Here is a 23,318-nt window from a genome sequence, read left to right as displayed (position 1 = left end):
AGATTGAATGTTCACTTAGCTAACTTGGAATTGCACCACAGGCAACAATGTAAGCTGCAGATCCTAGAGATATAGTCTAGCCGAAACTAGATTGCAGAGACCGGGGGTGAAGAGTGAGAAGACATGGCAACGTATCAAATTGAATGGGAGGTTTTGTAATAGCTTAGGACAAAGCGCGTTCACGGAGACCTCAAGGCTGTCAAAATTTCCGGGTTGATATTTTCCTCGTTGACAGCCCGAAAGGTAACATGATGCTGGGTTACCTTCTGTTACCTCAACCTCCCCCGTACGGAATGGTGGTTGATCTCCCCCCGGGACCAAAAAACTATGTGGGAAACCCTCTGCAGATCACCTGAAGAGTAGGCAAGGTTCAGGTTCATCAGCAATATTCTAGTAGGACCTATGTTTTATACTACAGCCGTATCACCACTTGAGACACGTGCCTCTTTGAGGATGAGCATCTGAAATGGCGCCCTTTTTTTCAGCCACCAAGATTGTGGAAGACCCTGAAAGAATTGCGGTTTCATTTTCCACTGAATATCAGTCGCGCATTTGACCATGGACAAACTTCCATAGAATTTGGCCTGACCTTTAAGCGACCATTCCGAGTCACTAGACCGCTCTGCAATGACCAATAGCTTGATATCTGTCAGCGACACACCAAGTTTTCCTATAACCCCTCCTTTTTTCGGCCTCCAGACGAAGTGTAACTTAATATTATATAGCATTGGTATTGCGAGTTTGACCCGCTGCTTTTGCCGTTCCGATTGTGTGGTTGGTTGAGGCAGCTGACACTGCCTCGATTGTGGGAATGTTCGCCTTATTTGACTCAATAGTGTAACAATTGTCCACAAAAACACTAAAGTATGAATATGTCGCCAAGCAAGACCGAAGACTTCCTGGAATGGTTCGTATATGCTAGCGGCAACATTGAATGCGTATTGACTTTGTAGGGGCTCATTTCGGATGGCCATTACTACCTCCTGTTCTTGACTCGAGTGTTGCTTTATTGTTTCTGTATATATTAAGATTAAAAATTCTGCAAACTCTTCAGCATGTCGTTTCTATGCTCTGGGGGACCATACTGACAGCGTCTTGCAAGCAAGGATGGGAGTTGATAGGCATTGTATACAGTATGTAGTTTCAATTTTATGGCTTTGGGGTAGCGACAAAAGTTAATCACTCATTAACTTTCCTCAAAAGATAGTAGCCACACATGTAGTCATAAAGCTCAAACGTGGGATCAGTTTGCCCCTGCGCATTACCTTCCGCGAATGTTGGTTCGTTGCCTCAGGTCAGATGGCGATAATGCTAAGAGGTCAAGTTATGGGGAGAGACTGCGACGACAAACGAGTCTTTTTATATCATCGCTTAGTTAATTTCTACCCCTCATCATCATATATGTATCCCGTCGATCTGTGTCTTATTTACTGTCGAAACTTTGCGTGATCCTAGAGTCACAAGGGCTGTTGTTTGGTTTTGCTGATCCTTGACAATCTGATGTACTTGACAAGAAGAGGTACGAGAACCATATCATGCTGTTTAATTGTCCCCAAGATATTCTAGAATCGTATTACAGGACCAAATATGACACAAACCGGACCTGTCCCCTGGCCGTTCTTTCTGTACGCTTTTGTGATTGTATCTGCGGTGAGCTCTAAAAGTTTGTTATCAACTTGAATCGTCATCAATTCGCTTGTGCCATGCTCGATGATCTGCCTGAGCAGTCTTGTGAATCACTTTCGTGGTTATACACGTGTTGACGAAGAAAGCTCTCGATAACTGCAATTGTTTCGTTGGAATTTTCTTCCCATTCATTCCTGCTATCATCACATCCCATTCTGAGGATGAACCTTAACCTCCTTAAGGCTGGCAGCCAAGGAGTGAGACTTGTACTCAGAGTACAACTTTCGAAGCCTCTTTTTAGAGCAACCGCGAAAAGTGTCTTGATGCCTTAAGTCAACAAGCTGCTTGATATTCATGTCTACAGGCATGTTAATTATTCATTGCACGGTTACGTCGTAATTGATTGTAGCGATTCGACACAAGAGCCCGGTGGCGGCGCATTTTTGGGGCAATATCTCTGAAGGAACAATGTTCTTCCTCTTTTAGTCGAATAAGCAGACGATCCTCATCAGCAGTGAGCTGACAATTTCTTAATGTCCATAAACGAGTCTTTAAAGAACTGTCAGGGCGTTTGGGAAAGCGGTCTCGGATTTCACGCCACGGGATGCCTTCGTTCGAAAGTTCACGTAAAGTGTCATCATCCTGTTGCGTGTACCGAAAGCGTCCCGTGGAAGCTGGGGAAGAATCTCGCGAACCAGCCTCGGGAGTATCCGTTGCGGGTTCGGAAAGACTGGGCGAAGGTCGTGTGCACGCCTCAGTAGTATAGGATGGCGAACGGCGTATTTGATCCACCGTACAACCAACGATGCGTCGTAATTGGGTATCGATGGCGATTTTCTGGTCGTCGTTGAGGCATTCTAAAGACCAGATAACAGCTAACGGCTGTAGCCCTACCAGCGGCTTCTCTTCCCAGAGGCTCCTATTATCTTCTATCCACTTGTTGATGGCGCATCTGCTCGAATCCCGCCCAGGCTGTAATTGAACGTCGAGTTCCGCAAACGAGGACTGCGCTTCTTCGGCCCAGCAGAGTTGCTGTTCGTTGACCTTGGCACTGTGAAGAATAATTTCCGCCAGAGCAGAACAGGCGCCATCATACTCTTCAGAGGTTTGATAATTGGGGACCTTGTAAGTCCAGGTCGCGCATCTCATAATGATTGAGTTCAGGAGGATTCGTGCACATGTCAGCATATTCAGAAGCATCAGCAGCCAGGGGTCCGTGTTGTCAGAGCTCATGCCCTGTGTACTCTTTGACAACTCCTCCCACCTGGCTTTGCAAGCTCGATCATGAGCTTGACACCGCTTAAGCATGACTTCGACTTCGACTTCCTCTTTATGTCCGGACGGACCAAGAAGGACCGTAGCCTTTGCGCTAAGCGAAGCCACTCCAACGCAAAGCTTTTGGGTCGAAGTGCATTCATCGTCTCCGGACCACCAGAGCTCTTTCTCCTTTTCGTCTTCTAGTGTTGTGAGACTATATATTACCTGTTGCAAGTTAGCTATTAGAGAGTCTACATCACGATGTAAACTTGAAGATCAACCCGATAAAACCGTGGACTTGAGAAGTTTATGGAAATCTTACCATTAAAGTGCGGGTTGCCCTGAATAGCATTTGTCCAATTCGGGTGTCAATCTGCTTCCGACCGCGTCCTCGGGCTAACTCAATAGCACCCTGTACGTGATTGCGCCAGCTTTCTTGCTCCCCAGTCGTAGGATTTAAGCATTCGAACAGCGCTAGAAGTAAAACTGCAGCCAAGGTTGCATCCTCACAAACGACACCTGGATCTTGAAGTGCGCTATGCATCGCCATCAGCGCTTTATTGTATGTCTCAATAGTCAAGCTTTTGTATTCAAGCTGACCGCCGGTCTCATTGATGAACGACGCCATAGCGCAAGCTTCAAATGCCAGTCGGTAATGCTCCCATTCCTTGTCGCTCTTCGATAGGATAACAAAACCCATATCGCCGATTTTGTTCTGGCTAGGCGATTCAAGATCATAATGATACAAAAAGTAAGCGATTGCCCTTTCCTGCAGGGGCATCTGGGGAAGGTCCGAGGAGCGCAGCTGCAAGGATCCTGCCTTTGGTGTCGAATATGAGGCAACTTTCTCATCCTGTGATATAGCATTCAGGGGTTCATCCTTTGCGAATTTTCTGCCGGAAGATTCCGAATATCCGTATCGAGTAACAATCCTTTCTTCGGGTGGGGTACATTTTCTCCCAGACTTGATGCACTGCTCACAGGGCCTCGAATTTTCACACTACATAGACTTCTTGTTAGACCTTCGGTTATTACGAGGTTAGTTGATCTCCAAGCAGTGCATTTACCTTGACTCGGAACTTTCTGCAACCCGTACAGGCCTTCCAAACCCGGCGAGATGACGCAAGCGCCTTATCTGGTGATGAAATGACGTCCTGTGTTGTGGTTGGCCTGGGCGAGGTCACTCTTGTGGTTTTCTGCCCTTTCTTTCTTGCGTACTCCACAACAGTCTTGTGGCAAAAAGCGATATCGGTTTTGGGTCTGGTGCAGAGCCTGCGAGCCTTCGCCCCGTCGCACTACATATACTCCATGTTAGACTTTCAGCTGTTGTAAGGTTTAGTCAATCCCCCGACTGTGAATAATGGATATACTTTGATTCTGCGCTTTCTGCCACTGAAGACCATGGTAGTAACGAATGCGGCCTGCAGGTCTTAAATGTTGATTGTGGTGGTGTTTTAATGTAATATGACCAGGGTATGGGATTCCCGATGGACACTGGTATGAGCTCTTCCTGAATAAAGTCTGAAGAACTGAGTTAGAACCGCCACGGAAGGAAGGACTGTCATACTTATACATCCTACGGAACAATGGATCAGCCTCCACGTGAACAATGTACGCAGCCTAACGTGTGTCGAAAAACAACACGAACACCTGAGTCTAGGGAAATGAGGCTGCCAAAACTGTATTCCCCGGTTCAGGGGCACTTCAGTGGTGTAACAACAAAAGATCTTCCTTGCAGAGGGCTAGCCGGTATCCAGAAGGGTTGCACCTACGGAGACAGCCGCATGGTGGTGTAGAACATTCAGAGCTACTTTCCAGCGCCGAAGTTTGCGGAATTATTAGTGTATTCCAGGTTCTTATAGAAGCGTTCAAAGTGGTCAGTGAGGTTTTTAGACGTCCATAAAATGCACTACAAAGAGACATCTAAGTACAATTGTAATGAGTGGTCTATGATTTATGTCAACATACGTCGGTTTTTATTCTGTCAATACAGAGTGGTTCAAGCTTCCATGAGGCAATAGCAAACGAGCAGTAGTTATATCAATATGCTTGTCATGCAGAAGCATCACCCCCTGTCAGACAATTGAGGGTCACAAAAGAACGAGTATAATGGCGCCGAAGGCGCCAATTGTATTAAATGAGAATTATCTAAGGAGCAAGAACTCCATCAAGGGTTTCAACGGAACCGTGCAACTCTTTATACACAAAAGAAATCTTTGATAGTTCAGGCGGTAGCAGCTACCTGCCAGGCAGCCACTGCAGTGTCCCAGTTTTTCAGGAGGTAGGATTTGGGTAGGCTTGATATGCGACACCCTCTTCTAAACATCTTTTGGTACCAGCTCGATCTCAGAATCACTTGACGTATTTTTTGTTTTTGGCCTATTCCAAAGTAAAACTCCATCCGTCGTATCTTCACCAGCCATTTGCCGCCTGTTGGTGTATCTCTCCTCACTCCTGCACTGGCGATATCTCCTAAATCCCGTGATAAGGTTCACAATTCCGATGACTGTGAACATTCCGTTTTGAACCTACCCTGTCAGCGTATGCAGGTTGATGATGGAAGAACATCTCACCAGTTTATAGTTTATGCGTGATGCTAAGACATCGTAAAATGAGATCAAAGAAATCCCAAAGGTGGCGATCTCGAAGCAACTTCGAATGTCCAGAGAAAGCCAAAGCTTCCAGTTCTGGGATTTTGCCTCTATACCTCGTCTAACTCCTTCGAGGCGCACAATGAAACATGACAGCATCATAGATCCTCGAAAAGCAGCTATAGCTGACGTCGGCAAAAGTCGTGACGATGATCTAAATTGAAAGTCTGCCGATAGCAACCCGATCCCAGTAAGTGATAGACCTAGTAAAAATCCCTTCATCATGACCCCTTGGGCTTTGGTTCTCCCAAAAGCCGTCACTATCAGACCAGCCAATACGATACTCTGGATTAGGTTCAGTCTTTTGCCCATTTCCTAGTCAATGTATACTCACCTCTAATAGCATACTCCAGAGCAGCATCACTGATAACTCGCAATCCGCCCAATATTCCACCGAATGCTCCCCTAGTTCACACCATGTCGCCACCATCAAGACAGCACCCACCACTAAACCAGCAATAACGGAAAAATACAACGTACATAAATTTGTCCAGTACCAGAAACTAGATTTATATGAGCGTCCAGATAATAGGCTTCTTAATATTGCTGCTGTGCTAAGAATCGAGAGCTGTAAAATGGAACAGATTGTCAGCCCGATTTGCTGTGTTAAAGACAAGGCTGGAGTTTTGTGTGACTGCATGATATCAAAGGTGGAAGAGAAGTATGAATAAAAATGTATCCAGCTCCCCGCCATTCCTGCAGCGACAGCCTCATTTTAAGTAGTTGACTCAAAGGTCTTCAACAATCAGTTGTCCTCTGATGCTAGGGCCGGATATGAGGCCCATTCCCGTATATTTCCCTGCTCAACCCCTTCTCACCCCTTTCGTTATACCATTTCGGACTCGGTCAACTTCCTGACTTGGGAGAGGTCTCAATAATGCGTGTATCAGCTGGAGGAGATGATGATGACAAGGGGCCCTTGCGCCGGTATGAAAAAGGAGCCGTAATGTGATTGTTGTGGACTACAACAGCAGGAACTTGTCTGCGGCTGTGACACCTCTAGGTCATTTTGCGTGCAATCTCTATTAGAAAATTCATAAAATGATTTATCCACGCGTCATCGTTGTATTTTCCGGCAATATTGTTCCAGGTCCAATGGCGAAGATCAATCCGTGACGGCTGGAGATCTCTCAAAATTTTTCTAACTTCTTGCTGAAAGTTAAATCGGGCCGAGTCCGCATAGTAGCCTTCCTGATCAATGTGTAGAATATCTTCACAAGTAGAGCACGGTTCGAATACGAATTTTAATAAGACGTTTTGTGTACATCTGACTTCGTTGCATCGGCATGCCTCGGTATCATAAACAGTGCAGCAATGAAGGCAAATAGTATGCTCTGTCTTATGCATTGGCGGCATTTTTATTGGTCTTTGAGAGGTCTTTGGAGAAAAAAAAGAATGAAGGAGACTTTGATGGGCAGCAGGTCAGGGTTGGAGGAAACGGGAGAGGCCCCAGACGAAAAGTAAAAGAGATTTTATAGCCAGGTAAGATGGGGAGAAAAAGCCAACCTCCCCTACGCGACAATATACGTGATGGTCTCACATACAGCTCTGTACAATAGTATTTGGTGGAGTGCCCAAATTGATGCATCGAGGCGAAAAATTCGTTGAGGATTGTTTCACTTTGGCGATGGGTATCTCTGGGATACGGCCTGGCATCCGTGTACGCCTGCAATTAAAAGTCTACGAGCTGGTGAATTGAAGGTGGCAGTGAATGTATACAGAGATTTTGTTACCATATACTGTTTGCTATACCATGTTCGGTCTCTCCTCCACTGTTTTGGAACTCGAAGGAAGAGTCCTGCCATTTGTAACACCAGTAGCAATCGGACAATCGTCTTCCAACCAGCTCCGCTGCCGGTTAGACTTCCCCTTTGCCTTTGGAGCTATCGATTCCCAATATGTCAGTTGATAATGCGTCTTCGCTGCTACTTTAGTCACAGTAGCTAGCTAGCAAAACCGATGGACCGACCAGGCGGAAGACAACGGCCAGCTTTACCCTCTGGTAGAGTAGTGTAGGTGGTGGTGACGATGCTACAGGCAAGCCACAAGAAGCCATCGCGAAATAGGACGAGACTCGGTAGTAATCAGAATAGAATTCAAAATAACCAACGACGTAAGAGTTAAGTGTGAAGTAACATAATGATCTGTTGCATGATCAAGCGATGGAGCACTTTCCGACATGTCGCTGTAAGGCGTTGAGGAAGGTAAACAAATGTGCAAAGGCAGCAAAAATAGTGGATCAGCTTTGTAAACCAGATTTTTCAGAAATTAAAACTATCGCGGATAGCAGCAGTTTTATCAATTTATGCTTTGCTGGGCGCGAAGCATTGCTCTAGTCATACAACTTGTCAACGGAATATAGGGTGTTCTATTGTTAGGACGTAACTCAGTATCCGTTCATATCTGGTGGCCAACCGCGGAAGATGAGGTCAAATTCATTTCAAACAATGTAATATTCTGTTGTGATTGTGTCAAGACGATCGGACTGTGGGGACGAGATCATCCTTTCCCAAATGATGCCTTGTGGAAGAATGTGATATGGCACGGTTGAGGGTGGATTCGGGGAATCGCGTAACTACCCGGCGGCTGCGGGAATGAGCCATAGCCAGTCGCATCCTCAGTCGCATCCTGGGACACAAGCTTTCCCGTGGGGTGTGGCATGTGTGTCCCTAACCCGCGAATGAATGTATCACACGACGCCCTGTCTGCATGTCAGCCAGCCGTTGCCCATAGCAAACGGCCATTGGACGGGGAGGGTCTGTGGCTTACTCCCAGAACTGATTCTGGGAGTAAGCCACCCTGCGGCCCGCTGATCGGGCCACGGCAGAATAAACTGGTAGAACTAGCAGGTGTGCCATTCTCGACTGTCCTTCATCGTCCTCATTCTTTTTACCTTCTGCATTGACAAGCCTGCACGCGGAGACTTCAAACAATGGAAGATGAACGGGCGAGGAGTTGCATTGTCTTTATATCTGAAGACCAAGTGGAAAAAGGGCTTGTGTTGGCCAAACGTGGCCAACAGCAGCTCGAACCAGTCTCAGAGAAAAAGACGCTGTACTACTTCACGGTATCCCACAATGACCACTACAGTGTTTGCGAGATCCTCGTTTCACCCATAAAAGTCGACCATCACAAGAACGTCTTCTTCTGGCCAGTTCAAAGATACACGAAGTGCTGTGAGAATGCGTCGGAAGACGAACTAAAACGACTACGTCAAATCATTTACGATGTTTACGTTCGGCCCGTTCAATGGTCATTTGGAGACGATAGGTCAGCCAGAAACTCATATACTGCCATCAACTCCTAACACTTTTTAGCAATAAGGCCGTGCCTGTCTCAAATTCCCCAACCAATGGCGATTGCGAGGAACATCCCGAAGTTGGCAGACGCTATTTACAAGAGACTGCTACCATAATTACCCCGGCTACGAGGGAGGAGACAGCCTCCAGATGGTTGTCGCAGAGTCCATCTCAGAGCAGCAATGCAACCACCGAAACAGACCTCACCGACACGGACAGCACAAGGCCTAGTCAGAACAAGAAAAGAGGTTCTGACAATTCCTTGGTTAGCACCATTTCAAAGAAGTCCCGCCCAAATATGAAGCCAGGTTTCGAGTGTCCTTTTAACCCTACCACGGTCATAACAAAGCTACTACGGTCCCTTGAGGACCTGAAGAAGGCGACAAGTCATCAAAAGAAGGTAACCGGCAACGTTTCAAACTTCCATGTCGATAGTAGTACTGGCTTCCCGCTTTTAACAACTAATAAAGAACGAGAGGAATTCGCGAATAAATTGTACAAGTTAGGTAGGGATCTACAAGGGAGCTATGCTACTGCTATGTGGGCAAACAAGCATTATTTTTATAATATGCGATTTCTTCTCCGTATAAAGGGGAAGGTCAAGGGTGGAAAGAATGATGACCGGGCTGCTAAATCAGCAGTACTTATCAATCGGATTGCTAGGAATCTTTCTGACAGTAGCAAAGGATGTCGTTGTGGGGCAGTCATATACAACTTGTTTGCTGGTATGGAGGCCTGAAAGACTGTTTCTGCTCTTGCTGACACCTCCCCAGACCGTAATAATCACCTTACAAGAATGAGAGCGGGTGATGACGAACGGCACGATGCGGCGGATAAGATAGCCGAAAGTTTAAGAGAGAAGCTACCCGCTCTCTCTGGCTCCACCTATATATTTCACCCACCTGCGGTCATCGCTGCTCTATGGAATGAAGAGTAAGTCTTCCAGCAACTCTAGTTGATACTGGTCTAATCAGGACAATATAGCTACGAGACTCTATGCAAACAGCTTGGTGCAGACAACCTTGCACTCCAAAATCCGACCGTAGTTAAACTACAATATTCTACCGAGCCCGAGCTATATACATACGCCGTTCGTTTGGAACATAGTTGTCCATTGCAGCATGGTGCCCCTGATAATGGCAAGATAGATTTCGGTAACCTCGCCGATGGCAAACTCTTTTCTCCCAACACTTATCAGCACATTGGTTGCAATAGTATTGCAAGACGCCAAACACAACAAAGACTCGATGGAGTAAACTGCCCGGTTTCCGTTTCTGGGGAACCTCGGGCAGGAAGTAGCTCTGGGCGCAGTTCTAGGTCGTCTTCGAATGGATGCCCATCTGCTATAAGCCCAGTTACAGGTTCCCAAGAAATCGATCCTCTGGACATTTTCAGACACATCGGCAATGACACGCCTGCGACGCATACAATGGAAAGAAATGGCTCAGACAATTTCCCTGATATTGAGGGGCTAGGAATTAACCCATTTAATGTGAACATCTTTCATGAAATTGATAGATTGGAAAGAAATGCCACAGACAATTTTCTTGATATTGAGGGATTAGGAATTAACCCATTTGATGTGGGAATCTTTCAAGCATCTTAGTTCAGCTAGATACCTAATGACAGTGCAAATCATCTACAGTAAATATGAGGTGCTAGTTGTCATCAAGCTCGAACGTCGCAAGCAACATGGAGATTTCATCCTTCTGTGTTCCAATTACCGTCCCGGGTTGTAGAAGTGCGTAACATAAATTGTGCCGCCAGGGTTTTCTCGGAACCCATCGTGGTTGCAGGGCTTGTATCAATATTTCTGTCTCGAACCCGGCTTCTTGTGTCGGAATAGCAATTGTGATGGATCCATTCATAGCTCTGATTCCCCCGCCGCCAGCTACCGAGACCGCCTTCGTTTTGACTCTGTCCAGTCTAGCGCCTCGTGTGCCGAACCTCGTTATCTTTGCTGGTTAGTTCGACATATTTGCGTCAAATACATGCTGTTTCACTTACGATTTTCTGTTTGACTCTGTCCCACAATGCACCATGTGCGTCTGACCAATCAAAAGAATACATGTTGGGGCGTACTTCAGTCTTGTTGAATTGTTGCCGCGCAGCCTCCTGGGCCAACACCAGGTCTTGTTCATCTAACTCAAAAGTGTCGTATTCCTCCATGGTTTCAGGATACGTTCGCTCGTTTTCTGAGACGTCTGCTGGGAAGAAATCCACGCCATCCTCCATTAGGAGCTGAGTGTACTGGGTAGCCATGATTCTGGAGCGGGGTAGATTGGGCTCCGGTCGGCGAAAAAAATAATCCGCCAGCGATAGGACTTTGTGGCGAGGGAACAATTCTTGTCGGGAAGGAGTGGCGGGCATCATCTTTTAAACGATTAGAAATGTAGTAGCCGCTTGTTAATAGAGCGCGAATAGACATATTCATAACTGAGTTGCCGCGATACAGTGTTGACAAAATCCTTTTTGATTGGCTGGTCGCGGAGGATTACTTTAAGGTTACTCAATGCGAATAGGGAGGAGGTACATCGCAGCGGGAGCTCACATGAGTAGGATTATCAAGTTGCCATTAAGTTTCAGCGAACGTATGTTTCGAGAATTGGAGGACTCGTGCGAGTCACATCCTCAATCATCGTTGTTCTACAAGCACTGAAGACCCACTGTGCGTGCGAAGACAAAACATTTCGAAGTGGCTCGACGCTTTAAGACAGAAAGAAGAAGATACGACTGAAGCCAGAAACTCGCCAGCCTATCTAAAGTTAACCAATCTCGACTTTTACCTAGAGACCACAAATGGCTACAACGTTGGTAAGTGACATAGTTATACACATTAGTATACACTACCATCTAACTCAACAAATCCAGTTACGATAGAACCGCACAGTCTATTCTCCATACAACCCGTCCCTATCACATCTATCCGCCCTTGGGATTGCCAGGAAAGCTTGACAGAAACATCAACACAACATGCTCTCGACCAACTACGTAACTTAGCCATGCCATACCCTAAACTAGTCCAAAGTTAGGTTGAAGGACGGGTCTGTAGCACCGGGAATCTGGGATTACCGGGCTCCATTGTTCATGGCCCCTTGTATTCGGGACGGCTTGGTAGGGGCAACGGACCATATGATGGACCAAGTGACCGCCGAATCCGACATTGGTCACCTTTCAATAGTGCTGGTGAGATCATTCTCGCGATTCTTAAATGACGAACAATGCGGCTTGGGTGCGATAATGGACAGCCTGAATCGCTATTGAGTGGATGCATTAATTTCCAAATGTAAAATGTGTGCCCATTCCCGCGGTCTTCGACCTCACCCGCCTGGCGCTTTCCAGATGGCCCCTCCATCAGCTCACAGGTGGGCTCGATGTTGCTGTGTACTACCCTACAAAGAGCATCATGATGAATAAGTTTGCGCTGGCTTTAATTGGCACAGTATCTATACGAATCATTACTTGTGTGTGCCCCAATCGTACGAATTGAGACGAGGATGATGACCCTAGATTCGTTGTCGCAAGGCCCACCCGATCCGATCCGTGATATCTTAGTTCCGAGACATTGGAATCCACAAAGGCGGAAAGAGCATTGTGAGATCATTATAAAACCCAGTAATTTCTCCAAGAAACTAGTCACAACTGGACTTGCTTGAAAACAACAAAGGCCGACATGAGATGACCTGCAACCACGCACCTTCGCGTACACTCCTGTTGTGGCTTATGTGGCTTTCTATTTTGTGCAGGAGATCGGTTCTACACCTGTAAGTAACAAAATTTAAAGCTGGCTAATATTCCTCGCTGACATTATAAATTTTTATTTCAGTGACGAATGAGTGCCAGTCTTGGCCGGTGAAGCTCGTCAAATATGGAGTGTTCAGTTTCCCGGAGTCCCGTTATTGTGCAAGTTGTGGCGATGAGAGGCTATGTCGCATACCTGACTGTAAAGGATGTCGCCAGTCAAAGGAGACTAGCACAATGCATGCGGGCTGTATAGCCCTATTTCTTAGCCAAATGTCGAGGTTTTGCAGCCATAAGACGAAAATCAGCATCCAGGACAAGTGTTGCCTTCTGTGGGTGGCAGCAACATGGAAGAATCTTTGGCAAGGTTACCCATATCTTAACATTCAGCCCAAATGGAATATCCGTGTCTCTGATATCGACACCATTGTTGAAGACTTGGGCGGTTTGGAGGCCGTACCTGGGGATATCAACACCGTTGTTGGGGAGTTCGGCGGTTTAAAAAAGCAACTACAAAAGCTACCCCGGGATATTTACTTCATGATTCAGGACTTGTGCAATGACTCATGGTATTGCAGCGTTTTGCACCTTGGTCGTCAAACGTGGGCGCTCCAGGAGAACAGCGACCACCGGGGGACAATAATTCCTCTTGTTGACATCAAAGCTTGGGTCCGTGGCGACGCCCCTCTGGTTGGAGACACCTCCGGTGAGACCGTTGTTCGTTTATCAATCGATCTTCGTGGCCTAGCACGCATTGAAAGGCTGGAAAAAGCGGAAGACAGCCGTCGGTCAAACCACATGTGCTACATTGTTGAAGTAGCAGAACGGTTCAAAGGGGTGTCTGTGGAGTTCCGAGTTAGTTCATCTGCAAAATGTCAGACGCAAATCACTAATAGCTCATAGTTTGGTATGGCCAGATTGCAGGGAGTGACAGGCCCAATCCATATTTGGGACACTCCTTGCCCCCCACCTCTGTTTAGCAGCATTGTCGATCATGACATTACCACCCAAAGCGACGACCTTCAGGCGTGGCATCTAGGCACGGTAGATTTGTCTCTCTGTACTGGGATGACTTTTTTTGTTTCCCTCGGTTCCACGTATGCTGTTCATGTTCATACAACGGCCCAACCGTTCGCCTACAGGACCTTTTTGGGTCTTCCACTTGAAAGACGAAAGGTCGTTGCTTGGATTTATGTGCCTATACAAGGTCAAGTAGAAGAACTGGGGTTCACCAAGCTGCCGAATCGGCCAGGAAACTTTATTAAACCACAGCATTTATTGGTACGATAAGGACATGCTTGCGTGAATTTTGTTACAAAATCTAACAGCAAGCAGATTCGTTTCCACTCCGGTGTTGATGTTCTCATCGGATCTTATGAAAAAGAGCCTCGAGATTTTGTATCACTCCGATGGCCCCAAATACTTATATACAGAAATAATGACACTCTTCCAATCGATTTCGTCGGCGCTGTTTCCAAGAAAACAAAGAAAAAATTACGAAACAAAAGCGCCCCAAGATGGTCCATTCCCAGCCAGCCGACATTAGAAAAGCCACGCATCTCGTCGGCTCCTCTTGAAGATGTCACTCTAATCAAGGTTTACCGTGTTTCTGGAACAGACTTATGCAGAGGGCTTATAATACAATACAAAAAAGGTGGGAAACTATCTCTTGGACAATGCAGACTCGGAGTTGACGAACTCAAAGAATACAAATGGCCGGCGCGTCTCTGTTTCACCAAAGAGATGGCTGGTGTCAAGGTAGAATGCCTTGAGGATCACAATCATGTTCATGAACGAACAGTTTGGACGTGTTGCAAAATGAGCGGGGTTTTATATTGTTGGTTCAATCAGGATGAAATGATGTTTGAGCATAGGTAAACAAGCAACAGAGATGTTGCAAAAGAGCGAAACATGTCCGAACCACGAATTCAGTTTCGTCCGGCCTTCTCCTTGGGCATTTTCTTTGTCTTTTCCTTGCCTCTCCCTTTGGCTCTTAATTTTTTGTCCTTGCCCTTTGCTTTGGTCCTTGCTTTGGTCTTTCCTTTGCCCTTATCTGAATCCTCGGAACTTTCAGAATCCGAAGAGTTCGAAGAGTCTGAAGAAGCGGACACCTCAAGATTCCAGGCCCAACAACGAGCTTTGTCCGCGATAAAGCCCTGTACTGGCATGTTTGGATTAAGCCTGATTTCCCCTTCTCGCCAGAAATCCCACGGAAAATGCTGCTCAGATTTGTCCGAGCGCCGAATCTGGGTCCGGTAGTTCCCATCCCCGTCTTGAAATATTTTGACGACCTTAACAAGAGTGTAATCCCCGTCGTTGACCACCTGGGGTCGGTCGTCAACATCCATCTGAGATGGAGCAGGGTCCGGGAAAGTAAGGGAATCCAAGGAAATCCTGGGATTCCAAAAGCCTTCGAACTTCTCCGGATCTGGTTGAAGATTTTGCTTAAAATTATTGATTGCTGACCTAGAATAACAAGGCTGCAATCGACGCGCTCTCACAGATGGAGATTTTGCATATATTGAACGCCTCCGGCAGGATAACAAGACATGATTTGTTATTGCAGGTCAATATATGGGATTGGGTGCAAAGTATTTACAGCAGTGGCACCACGGGAAATTGAGAGCTAATACTAGGTATAAGTCAGTCCGTATCTCAGAGACAAATGGACGCTCAGCCGCAGCTGAAACTGCCCTACATCTCGTGACGGATGACTCGACAAACACAATAACCACCGTGCCTGTACAGGAGGTTTTTACGAAAGCGTGGGAATCCTGGGGGAAGGAAAGTAAAGCTGGTCAAAGCAACATATATGACATCTTGAATCCCCGTTGAGCGGAATGGAGCCACGTGTCTTTTGGTACATGTTTAGTAATTTAAGATTGCTGTTGGTGGCTTGAAGAATTAACGGAACTTGGGAAAGAGCGCGAAATTTAATGGACAGGTTTCTTCACCCATAACGCAATATAGACCCGAAACAGCACAAGGGACAATTTTAGAGAAGCCTTGATAAGATGGGTATCGAAAGTTAGCAATATAGCACTTTAATAAGCATTTATTTATTGTAACTGCTCTCAGTTGCTGCTGGAATTAAATACTACCCAATACAGCTCAGCTCTACCTGCCGCGTCTCCAGAGTATCCCTATATCTATCTAACCGGGCGACAGGCCCATTTCTTTGGTGTATGCACAATTAAGAATACTTATCCAAACCCAAACGCAGAATACGCCAAGATGGAAAAGATCTATTCCTTGTTTACGATGGCCCTTAAGACTTTTTGTTTCTCTGCGTCATCTATCAGTCATTCTGTCAGATTAATGAGCATTTCTTGAGTTACAACAGCGTGCCGCGAATATCCACCGCGAACTGGCGCTCTATTCAGTCCATAGCTGACTATGGTTCCTTCGCTCGGCCATTCTTGGCTTGCTTATGCCACATTCTACGCTTCCTCTTCTGAGCTTGGTGCTAGGGTTCCTGGATATGAAAGGATGACGATCACGAAACTCTGACCTCTCAAAGTCTGTCAGCATCATGCTTCCCAGTCCTATAATAAACAAGTATTGCGTGGTTCAGAGTTAGAATAAAGCACGCCTAACTAACCTACGAAACTCCTTCAACGCCGTTGTGACCGTATTCACAAGGCACGACTCGTTTGTCAGGTTGACACATCCGGCGAGAGATTGCCTAATCTAGCAGGCGGAAACACTGTGCAGACACCACCGTCGTAGCGGCAACTTCATCAGGGTATTTCTCGTCTCCACGACTGCTATGATGCCCACCATGCTCCCAATTAAAGACTCAGTAGCCTTCATAATCCTTCGGATTCAACCCTCCATACTTCGGTAAATGGACCCCGGCCATTTCATCTGTCTTTTTTCGAACCCTACAATGCCATGCGAGGCTGTGATGCCCAGCTACCTAATGTTTCTTCCTTGGCGACTGGGACCCTGACGTCCTAGGACGCTTAGCAGTGAGCCAATGGCCCAAATCTGACGACAGTTCATCAGCGGATGTATCAGAGTCATAGGGGCGTGATTTATGTGAATGTGAATGAGGTCTTAAAACGGTTTCCTGGCTAGTGGTAATAGTGTCCTCGCCAGACCCTTCATCCGCTAAATCAAAGCCTAAACCGCTGGCCGTGAACGACGCCACTCGTTTTGCCCTTTCATTTGCTTGCTGAATGGCATTATCTCTCTGTTCTTTTGCCCAGTCCCTGGCGTTGCGGAATGCAGAAGCGCCTTGGCGAAATGTATCAGCATCGCCAGTAAGGCCCCACGTTTTGATCTGTGTCGTTACGAAACATGGCTTTCCTTCTGGTGTACGTGGCGGTATCGGATGGCTGGTATACATCTTAGGCGTGCCTCCATGATATATTGATGAGATTGTATATGCCTTGTTATCATACTCGGGCTCCGGCTGGCCATACGACTACAAACTGAGCATACCCCTTGCTCCCAAGGCGCCATTATAACACGACTGTCTGGAAGCAACTGGTCAGGGCCTCGAGGAAAAAATTTGCCAGGATTGGAAGATCGCTCTGAGACGAGGGGTTGATCTTACGGCTTTGCTCTCTGCGAATTCTGATATCGAGCTGTTCGGGCCGTGCCCCGCGGTACAGGGCAGGCTTGCCTGAAACGATCGTGCCGTCGGTCAAGTCGTCTAGGTTTGTGAATGGAACGTCTCCAGCAACACATTTGCTATCTGCGATTGTTCCTTCGATCAAAGGTATGACGTTTGTTGTAATTTCACGCTCTTTAAAAGCATGGGTGTCTGCTCTTTTAAACCTTCTGAAATCATCATTGGAGAATTGAGATGGGGATAAAGACGGTCGAGGCTGAGCCATCGCGGCGAGTATATCGTTCATGTTCTCAGGCTCTGGTGGCAATCCGCCATCTGGATATTCATAACCATCTGGGAATATATTGTGATTGATAAGATTTTGCAGAAATGCACGATCATATGGACCAGTGCTTCTCGTACTCGTAGTATTAGGAGTCGTGTTGGTCTTTGACGGGTATTGGCTGGTTCTCTTCACAGGCGACTGTGAACCTCTCTTTCGACGCCCGAGGCTCGATTGGCTAGAGCTCATGTTGCTGCCCAAGCCTATTGGAACTTGGCACTAGATTACTGTCAGCACAAAAACGCGTGTAATATCGAGCTATACTAACGCCTCTTATCGCAGAGATCTGGGCCGCCTTGTCTTGCAAAACGCTGAAGGGCTGACGGCTATCCGGGCTGACGGCTGTCGAGGCGTACGAAGTGTTTGTATGCGACTAGGAGAATGACTGCTTAGTCGGTTTCGCGGATCCAGTTCCCTTGTTGCGTTACGAGTAAGGGAAATCGTCGATAGACCGTCCCAGAATTTGGGAGGTGGGAAATATGAATGGCCGCGTTTCTGCTTCCGCGGGTGGACTGGCGGTCCTCGGTAATTTCCTCTGAAGATGAAGCGACGCCACGTTCTGCCCTTTTGTGTCTCGGCGCTGCTGGCTTCGTAACGTTGGCATCATTGAACGCTCACCGCGTGAGCTTGAAGACGGAGGAACTCAGTTGCAAGGTCGAGCGGTTCCGGTGGTGACGTCGCTGCACCGCCTACTGATTGGCGGAGATCGCGCGGCGCTTGGTGAGACGCGTCCCGCCATTGCAAGGGAAGCTCGCAGCCTGTAGAAAACACATCATGCTCGACCTTCGACACGACCAGCCGCTCTTAGCTTGCAAAAGGCCAAAATTAGATCATTCTTCCGCCGTCGTAACGTGCACAATCGTGTCCCAGGTACGATGTGGTTCAGCGCCTACGGGTAACCTACCCACTCCTTGGCTTGTGGGGCCTCCTGGACTGACAGTGCGAGGAGCAAGCGACGGACTGATCATACACGATACGGAAGCATTGGCAGCCATCAAGGTTGGTCCTTAAGTCGCTATCATGTATTCTCTACTCTAGCTGTTCTTTGATGCCTGCCATATTGAGATCTTGTCCATCAACAAAATTCATTTCATCTAGCTGAACTCCCGGTTGAATTTCTATATCCATACAGCTGGTATATATCTCCGATTCCCCTCCTGGCAAATGATCACTCGGAGAACTCGGCCAATCCCAGACCCAATAGAGGGTGTACCAACTGAAAGGAATACTGACAGGAAGCCGGATGTCATTTTGGCACCAAAGGTCGGCACCTTGTGGGTTCATTGCAGTTTTATGGAACTTGGCCTGTCGTTGCATGGAGAGTGGACCGGTATTAATCTGATAGCATTGTCCATCATCAAAATTTCTGACCGCAAGGAGTCTGCCTCGACCATCGCCGCCGGTGCCGTCCGTATTCCAAACATTATGGATGGAGGAAAGCAATTCATCGTCGCGAGGATATAACGTGCCGTATACGTATACGGTGCCACTATTCTTCTTTTGTGGCGTGAGTCCTGGCAAGGTGACATGGCCGTTCTCCTGGTATTGCAGAGCAATGAAGGCACCAGGGGCTGCTTGGAGTGCCGGAAGATCAGTAGTATAAGTCCTATTTCTCTGTGTATTCTTGCACAATTTGTCTGTAAGCAGACCCTCGGGAATTGTTGGCAAGAGATGTTGCATTTTAAAGTCGTTGAAATTCGGATCAAGCCTGGAAACAGCACCACGAATATAGCCTGGGTTTCCGATCATTGTGCCATTGGTGCCAATGACCATGAGTCTCTCCACCCACGAGTGTGAGCATACAAGACCAATGAGGGCGTGAAAAACGGCTATCTGACGGACGAGCATTTCTGAAGACGAATATTCTTTGCAGATTGCAGTGGCGGTGGAAATATTAGGCGCTACTCACACGGGTCTTAAGTCAGTCCATCGGGTTGTTAAAGTTAATGGCAACAACTCAGCACTATCTTCTAGCGCCGAGCAGAAGCTTGCGGCAGACGGCCAGCTTCTGCCGGCTTCTCTTTTGTCGCCAAACTATGCGTCTTATATTTAATGCTTTTGGCAGCTGGTGTTGGATAGGTCTCTTCGGCCACCACCCAGTCAGAATGTCGTGTTCCTGCCGACTCCATGACCATCACCCTCCAGGTGCGGTGCGAGTGCCTTGCAACGCAAGCCCTCTGCTCTGGGTTCTCCAGCGGTTCAATGCAGCAGCTCAGCCCAACGACTGCGACTTTGCTGGAAATGTTTGCTTAGTCGTGACCTGACGGTGCGTTTTCAGGTTTGAGTAGTACTTCACTGGCGTTTCACCTAAAGACATCGGCTAGGAGAACAGAGCATAGTAACATGTTGATGCTTCACTTTGGAGGTACTACTTTTAATATTTTGCTGTCTGGCGGAGACTGGATGCGGGGTGACTGGGGCTTCAGCATATGATGAGCAGGATTAAATTTCGTACAAGCAATTGTTCCCGGCGGCTGGACGACTAACTAGCTGAGATTTAATATTAAAAGGCTCCCGAACGATGCCCTCCCTATAAGTATTGTTTTGGTTACGTTCGATCCCAGAAAGTGAAGCTCGGAAGGAAAGATGCAACAAATTATGGCGAATGATCCAATTAACGAACTATGCAGGGCTCTTGCTCAGTTATCGTTACCGGAAAATCCGGTCGCTGCTGAAGCACAAGCCGTGAACCGGAACAATTTAACTACCCTGCAGAACAAACTCGCCCAGGCACTGCGGCGACTCGTCAAAGCGCATCGTCGTTCGAGTCAAGCTTCGCATGGCGCGACCGAACCCACCACCGTGGACAGCTCTACTGCAGGCATGTTGACCTTATCATGAAATCTGCACCAAACTAATCATAGTAGTGCATTGCCGCGCTCCCTCCCCTGCAACCGCGTTGCCCCACCACCAAAAAAGGGTGCCACAATGGCCGACGGCTAAACCACAGACGCCTAACCTCAGTCGAAGGTTCATTATGGAAAACCCTATTCAATATTTTCTCCAGAACTGGAAGGCTGCGTGGATTGATTGGGTCTCATTGGTGCAGCTGATGGCGTTGCCCCCCTGTACTTCAGCCGCTGAACTCGACATCGAATCGAAGGTCGTAGCTTTGCATCGTGTTATCTCAGGGAAAGACAAAAATCTACCTCCGAGGTTTGGCCATGTCCAACTGGTACTATTTTTGGACGCACTTAAGAGACGTGTCCGGCAAGACCGTCTGAATAAGCTGATCGAAGCCAGGAGCAGTGTGGGAGACGAAACCCAGGCAATCGATATGGTTATCATCTCTTTAGACAGAGCCTTGAATACCAGAACTCCAAGAAGCCGTATTTGGACTCTCAAGCAGTTTGGTGGCAAATGGAATGATATGGTTGGGTCGTTGGTACTGCTGTTATTGATCTTTTCAAGAACTGCAGAGATTTCTGTGTAAGAGCTACGAAGACTGTCCATGACACAAACTAACTGGGTAGACAGGAAGAACACTCACAAGATCGATATTTCGGCCTTCAAAGTACTTGCTACTGATGCTCGTAAGCATATACCGAAAAAATTGGTGGATGTTTGCATGGTAATATCCCAAGTCACAGAAACCATGGCAGCGGCTGGAACGGCGATTAACTATGAGATTGCCAATCGCATGGGGGAGGAGATAGAGAAATACCTTTGTAATTAGATGCTGAAGTTTTGCTTATTCCACGCTTTTCTGAACTCTTGACTGGTGATATCACTTCGACGTACTGTTTCGCTTCATTCCATTCCAAAAGTGTTTTTTCCGTCAATATGAGCTGCTGGGATCAACATACGAAGTGAACATTCGGAATACCGAGACAGGTGGCTATTTTACAAGCCTGTCAACCAACTTCGAGAGACAAACGCAGTTCTGAGTAAGCGCATAAAGCAAGGAAGGATCGCGCATCATCAATGCGGTTGTATGAGATGGTCACCAGGCCACAAATTGGGAGCTAAGGGATGAGCCGCTGCAGCAAGTCAGTACCTAGCCACAGCAGCAAGTTAGCACCTAGCCACAGTAGCAAGTTAGCATCTAGCCGCTGCAGCAGTTCAGTACCTAGCCACAGCAGCAAGTTAGCATCTAGCCGCTGCAGCAGTTCAGTACCTAGCCACAGCAGCAAGTTAGCATCTAGCCGCTGCAGCATGTCAGCACATCTAGCCGCTGCAGCTGTTCAGCAGCCAGCCACTGCAGCAAGTCAGCATCTAGCCGCAGCAGCAGTTCGGCACCTAGCCACAGCAGCCTGTCAGCACATCTAGCCGCTGCAGCAGTTCAGTGCCTAGCCACAGCAGCATGTCAGCATCTAGCCGCAGCAGCAGTTCGGCACCTAGCCACAGCAGCATGTCAGCACCTAATACTGTTTACATTGGTAGGGACCGCCTTAGTCGTAGGTCGGGGCCATCGCTTCCTCATCCTAAATTTTGCACAGCGTATTAAGTAATCCATAGGTCCTTTATATACCACAGTCCTTGTAATTAATATATTTACTTAGGAACAAAACATGGAGCGTAAAACGGAGAAGAGGAGGGGGTCTGTTGCCTGGGCATGATGGGCTACTGTGAGTTAAGTTTAAGCGCAGTACTAAATCTAGTACGGTGCTTCACGCTCGGGTGGCTACGAAGGCGATTGAGTTTTAACAGGAGGACTCTGAAGAAATGTCTTCCTACAAATATAGCGGTGGTCACATCAAAAATCGGGGCAAAGCAAAACAAACCATGATGGATGATTCAATTGACGAACTATGCAGAGCATTTGCTCAACTATCGTTGCACGAAAAGCCGGTCCGTGATGTTCCGCAGGATCGTAACAGCATGATTGCCTCAAGGCGGAAGCTGTTCCAGGCTATCCTAAGCCTGACGGATCCTAATGACTCTTCAAATCATTTTTCGCATCACGCGGCTCAATTTGACTCCGAAGGAGACACAGCTATGGGAAATCCCGCCACAGGCATGTTGTTTTGCTTCTGAATTTGTAACTAAGCTAATTTCCGCAGCGGAGAATAACACCCAAGTTGTCCCAACCGTGTTGGTTCAGCCTCCTCTCTTGGTCACATCAAGACCGAGAGCAAAACTGAAGTCGGGTAACGGGCATAAACAAAAGGACGGGAAGCAAAGTAAGACGAAGTCACAGGCTCGGGTTCCTAGTCTCAGCCGAAAATTTATTATCGAAGATCCAATCCAGTATTTTATCCAAAATTGGGAAGCCACGTGGGTTGCTTGGACTTCGTTACGGCAGCTGATGGCTCTGCCACCCCGCATTCCAGTCATTGAGCTCGACTTGGAATCAAGGGTTGTAGCTCTACATCGCGTTGTGTCTGGGAAAGATGCGAATTTACCTCCGAGGTTTGGCCATGTCCAACTGGTGCTCTTTTTGGACGCACTTGAAAGACGAATCCGGCAAGACCGTCTGAATAACCTAATCGTGGCCAAACACCGTAGACGATATGAAACCCAAGCCATCGACATGTTCCTTAGCTCCCTAGACAGAGCCTTGAATACCAGAACTCCAAGAAGCCGTATTTGGACTCTTAAGCGCTTTGGTGAAAAATGGAATGACATAGTTGGGTCGTGGGTCCTGCTGCTATTGATCTTTTCAAGAACTGCAGAGAGTTCTGTGTAAGATTTACGAAAACTGTCGCAAGGCATCGACTAATGAGATAAATAGGAAGGACTCCCGGAAGATAGACAATTCGACTTTCAAAGCGCTGGCTGATGATACTCGCAAACATTTGCCGAAGAAGTTGGTGGATGTTTGTATAGTACTGTCCAAAGTCACGGAAACCATACCTTGGAAACCAGTCAACCATAAGATTGCCAATCGTATGGGGGTGGAA

At 47.2% G+C, this 23,318-nt stretch overlaps 8 protein-coding genes across 8 annotated transcripts; 3 read left to right on the top strand and 5 right to left on the bottom strand.

The window, feature by feature from the left end:
- Positions 1-1,995: 1,995 nt before the first annotated feature.
- G6M90_00g112930 (uncharacterized protein) lies at positions 1,996-3,664 on the bottom strand (the record flags this gene model as incomplete). Its single annotated transcript, XM_066131873.1, has 2 exons — positions 1,996-3,108; positions 3,206-3,664. The coding sequence occupies 2 exons, from the start codon at positions 3,662-3,664 to the stop codon at positions 1,996-1,998; spliced, it is 1,572 nt and encodes a 523-aa protein (XP_065987997.1).
- Positions 3,665-8,466: 4,802 nt separating this feature from the next.
- Positions 8,467-10,439, top strand: G6M90_00g112920 (uncharacterized protein; the record flags this gene model as incomplete). The annotated part of the gene is made up of 4 exons (XM_014684867.2): positions 8,467-8,804; positions 8,852-9,339; positions 9,607-9,766; positions 9,818-10,439. The coding sequence occupies 4 exons, from the start codon at positions 8,467-8,469 to the stop codon at positions 10,437-10,439; spliced, it is 1,608 nt and encodes a 535-aa protein (XP_014540353.2).
- A 52-nt stretch (positions 10,440-10,491) lies between these two features.
- On the bottom strand, positions 10,492-11,095 carry G6M90_00g112910 (uncharacterized protein; the record flags this gene model as incomplete). The annotated part of the gene is made up of 2 exons (XM_014684866.1): positions 10,492-10,788; positions 10,841-11,095. 2 exons carry the CDS (start codon positions 11,093-11,095, stop codon positions 10,492-10,494), a joined length of 552 nt encoding a protein of 183 aa, XP_014540352.1.
- A 1,752-nt stretch (positions 11,096-12,847) lies between these two features.
- On the top strand, positions 12,848-13,477 carry G6M90_00g112900 (uncharacterized protein; the record flags this gene model as incomplete). Its single annotated transcript, XM_066131872.1, has 1 exon — positions 12,848-13,477. One exon carries the CDS (start codon positions 12,848-12,850, stop codon positions 13,475-13,477), a length of 630 nt encoding a protein of 209 aa, XP_065987974.1.
- A 1,025-nt stretch (positions 13,478-14,502) lies between these two features.
- Positions 14,503-14,922, bottom strand: G6M90_00g112890 (uncharacterized protein; the record flags this gene model as incomplete). Its single annotated transcript, XM_066131871.1, has 1 exon — positions 14,503-14,922. One exon carries the CDS (start codon positions 14,920-14,922, stop codon positions 14,503-14,505), a length of 420 nt encoding a protein of 139 aa, XP_065987837.1.
- A 2,118-nt stretch (positions 14,923-17,040) lies between these two features.
- G6M90_00g112880 (uncharacterized protein) lies at positions 17,041-17,664 on the bottom strand (the record flags this gene model as incomplete). Its single annotated transcript, XM_014684865.1, has 1 exon — positions 17,041-17,664. The coding sequence occupies one exon, from the start codon at positions 17,662-17,664 to the stop codon at positions 17,041-17,043; it is 624 nt and encodes a 207-aa protein (XP_014540351.1).
- An 840-nt stretch (positions 17,665-18,504) lies between these two features.
- G6M90_00g112870 (uncharacterized protein) lies at positions 18,505-19,323 on the bottom strand (the record flags this gene model as incomplete). The annotated part of the gene is made up of 1 exon (XM_014684864.2): positions 18,505-19,323. The coding sequence occupies one exon, from the start codon at positions 19,321-19,323 to the stop codon at positions 18,505-18,507; it is 819 nt and encodes a 272-aa protein (XP_014540350.2).
- Positions 19,324-22,140: 2,817 nt separating this feature from the next.
- G6M90_00g112860 (uncharacterized protein) lies at positions 22,141-23,104 on the top strand (the record flags this gene model as incomplete). Its single annotated transcript, XM_066131870.1, has 2 exons — positions 22,141-22,432; positions 22,479-23,104. 2 exons carry the CDS (start codon positions 22,141-22,143, stop codon positions 23,102-23,104), a joined length of 918 nt encoding a protein of 305 aa, XP_065987924.1.
- Between the last annotated feature and the right edge of the window lie 214 nt (positions 23,105-23,318).

This window comes from Metarhizium brunneum, chromosome 7, assembly GCF_013426205.1.
Source record: "Metarhizium brunneum chromosome 7, complete sequence".
In the NCBI taxonomy this organism is placed as follows: domain Eukaryota; kingdom Fungi; phylum Ascomycota; class Sordariomycetes; order Hypocreales; family Clavicipitaceae; genus Metarhizium; species Metarhizium brunneum.
Note: the sequence above shows the minus strand (reverse complement) of the source record. Positions and strands in the feature narration are given on the sequence as shown.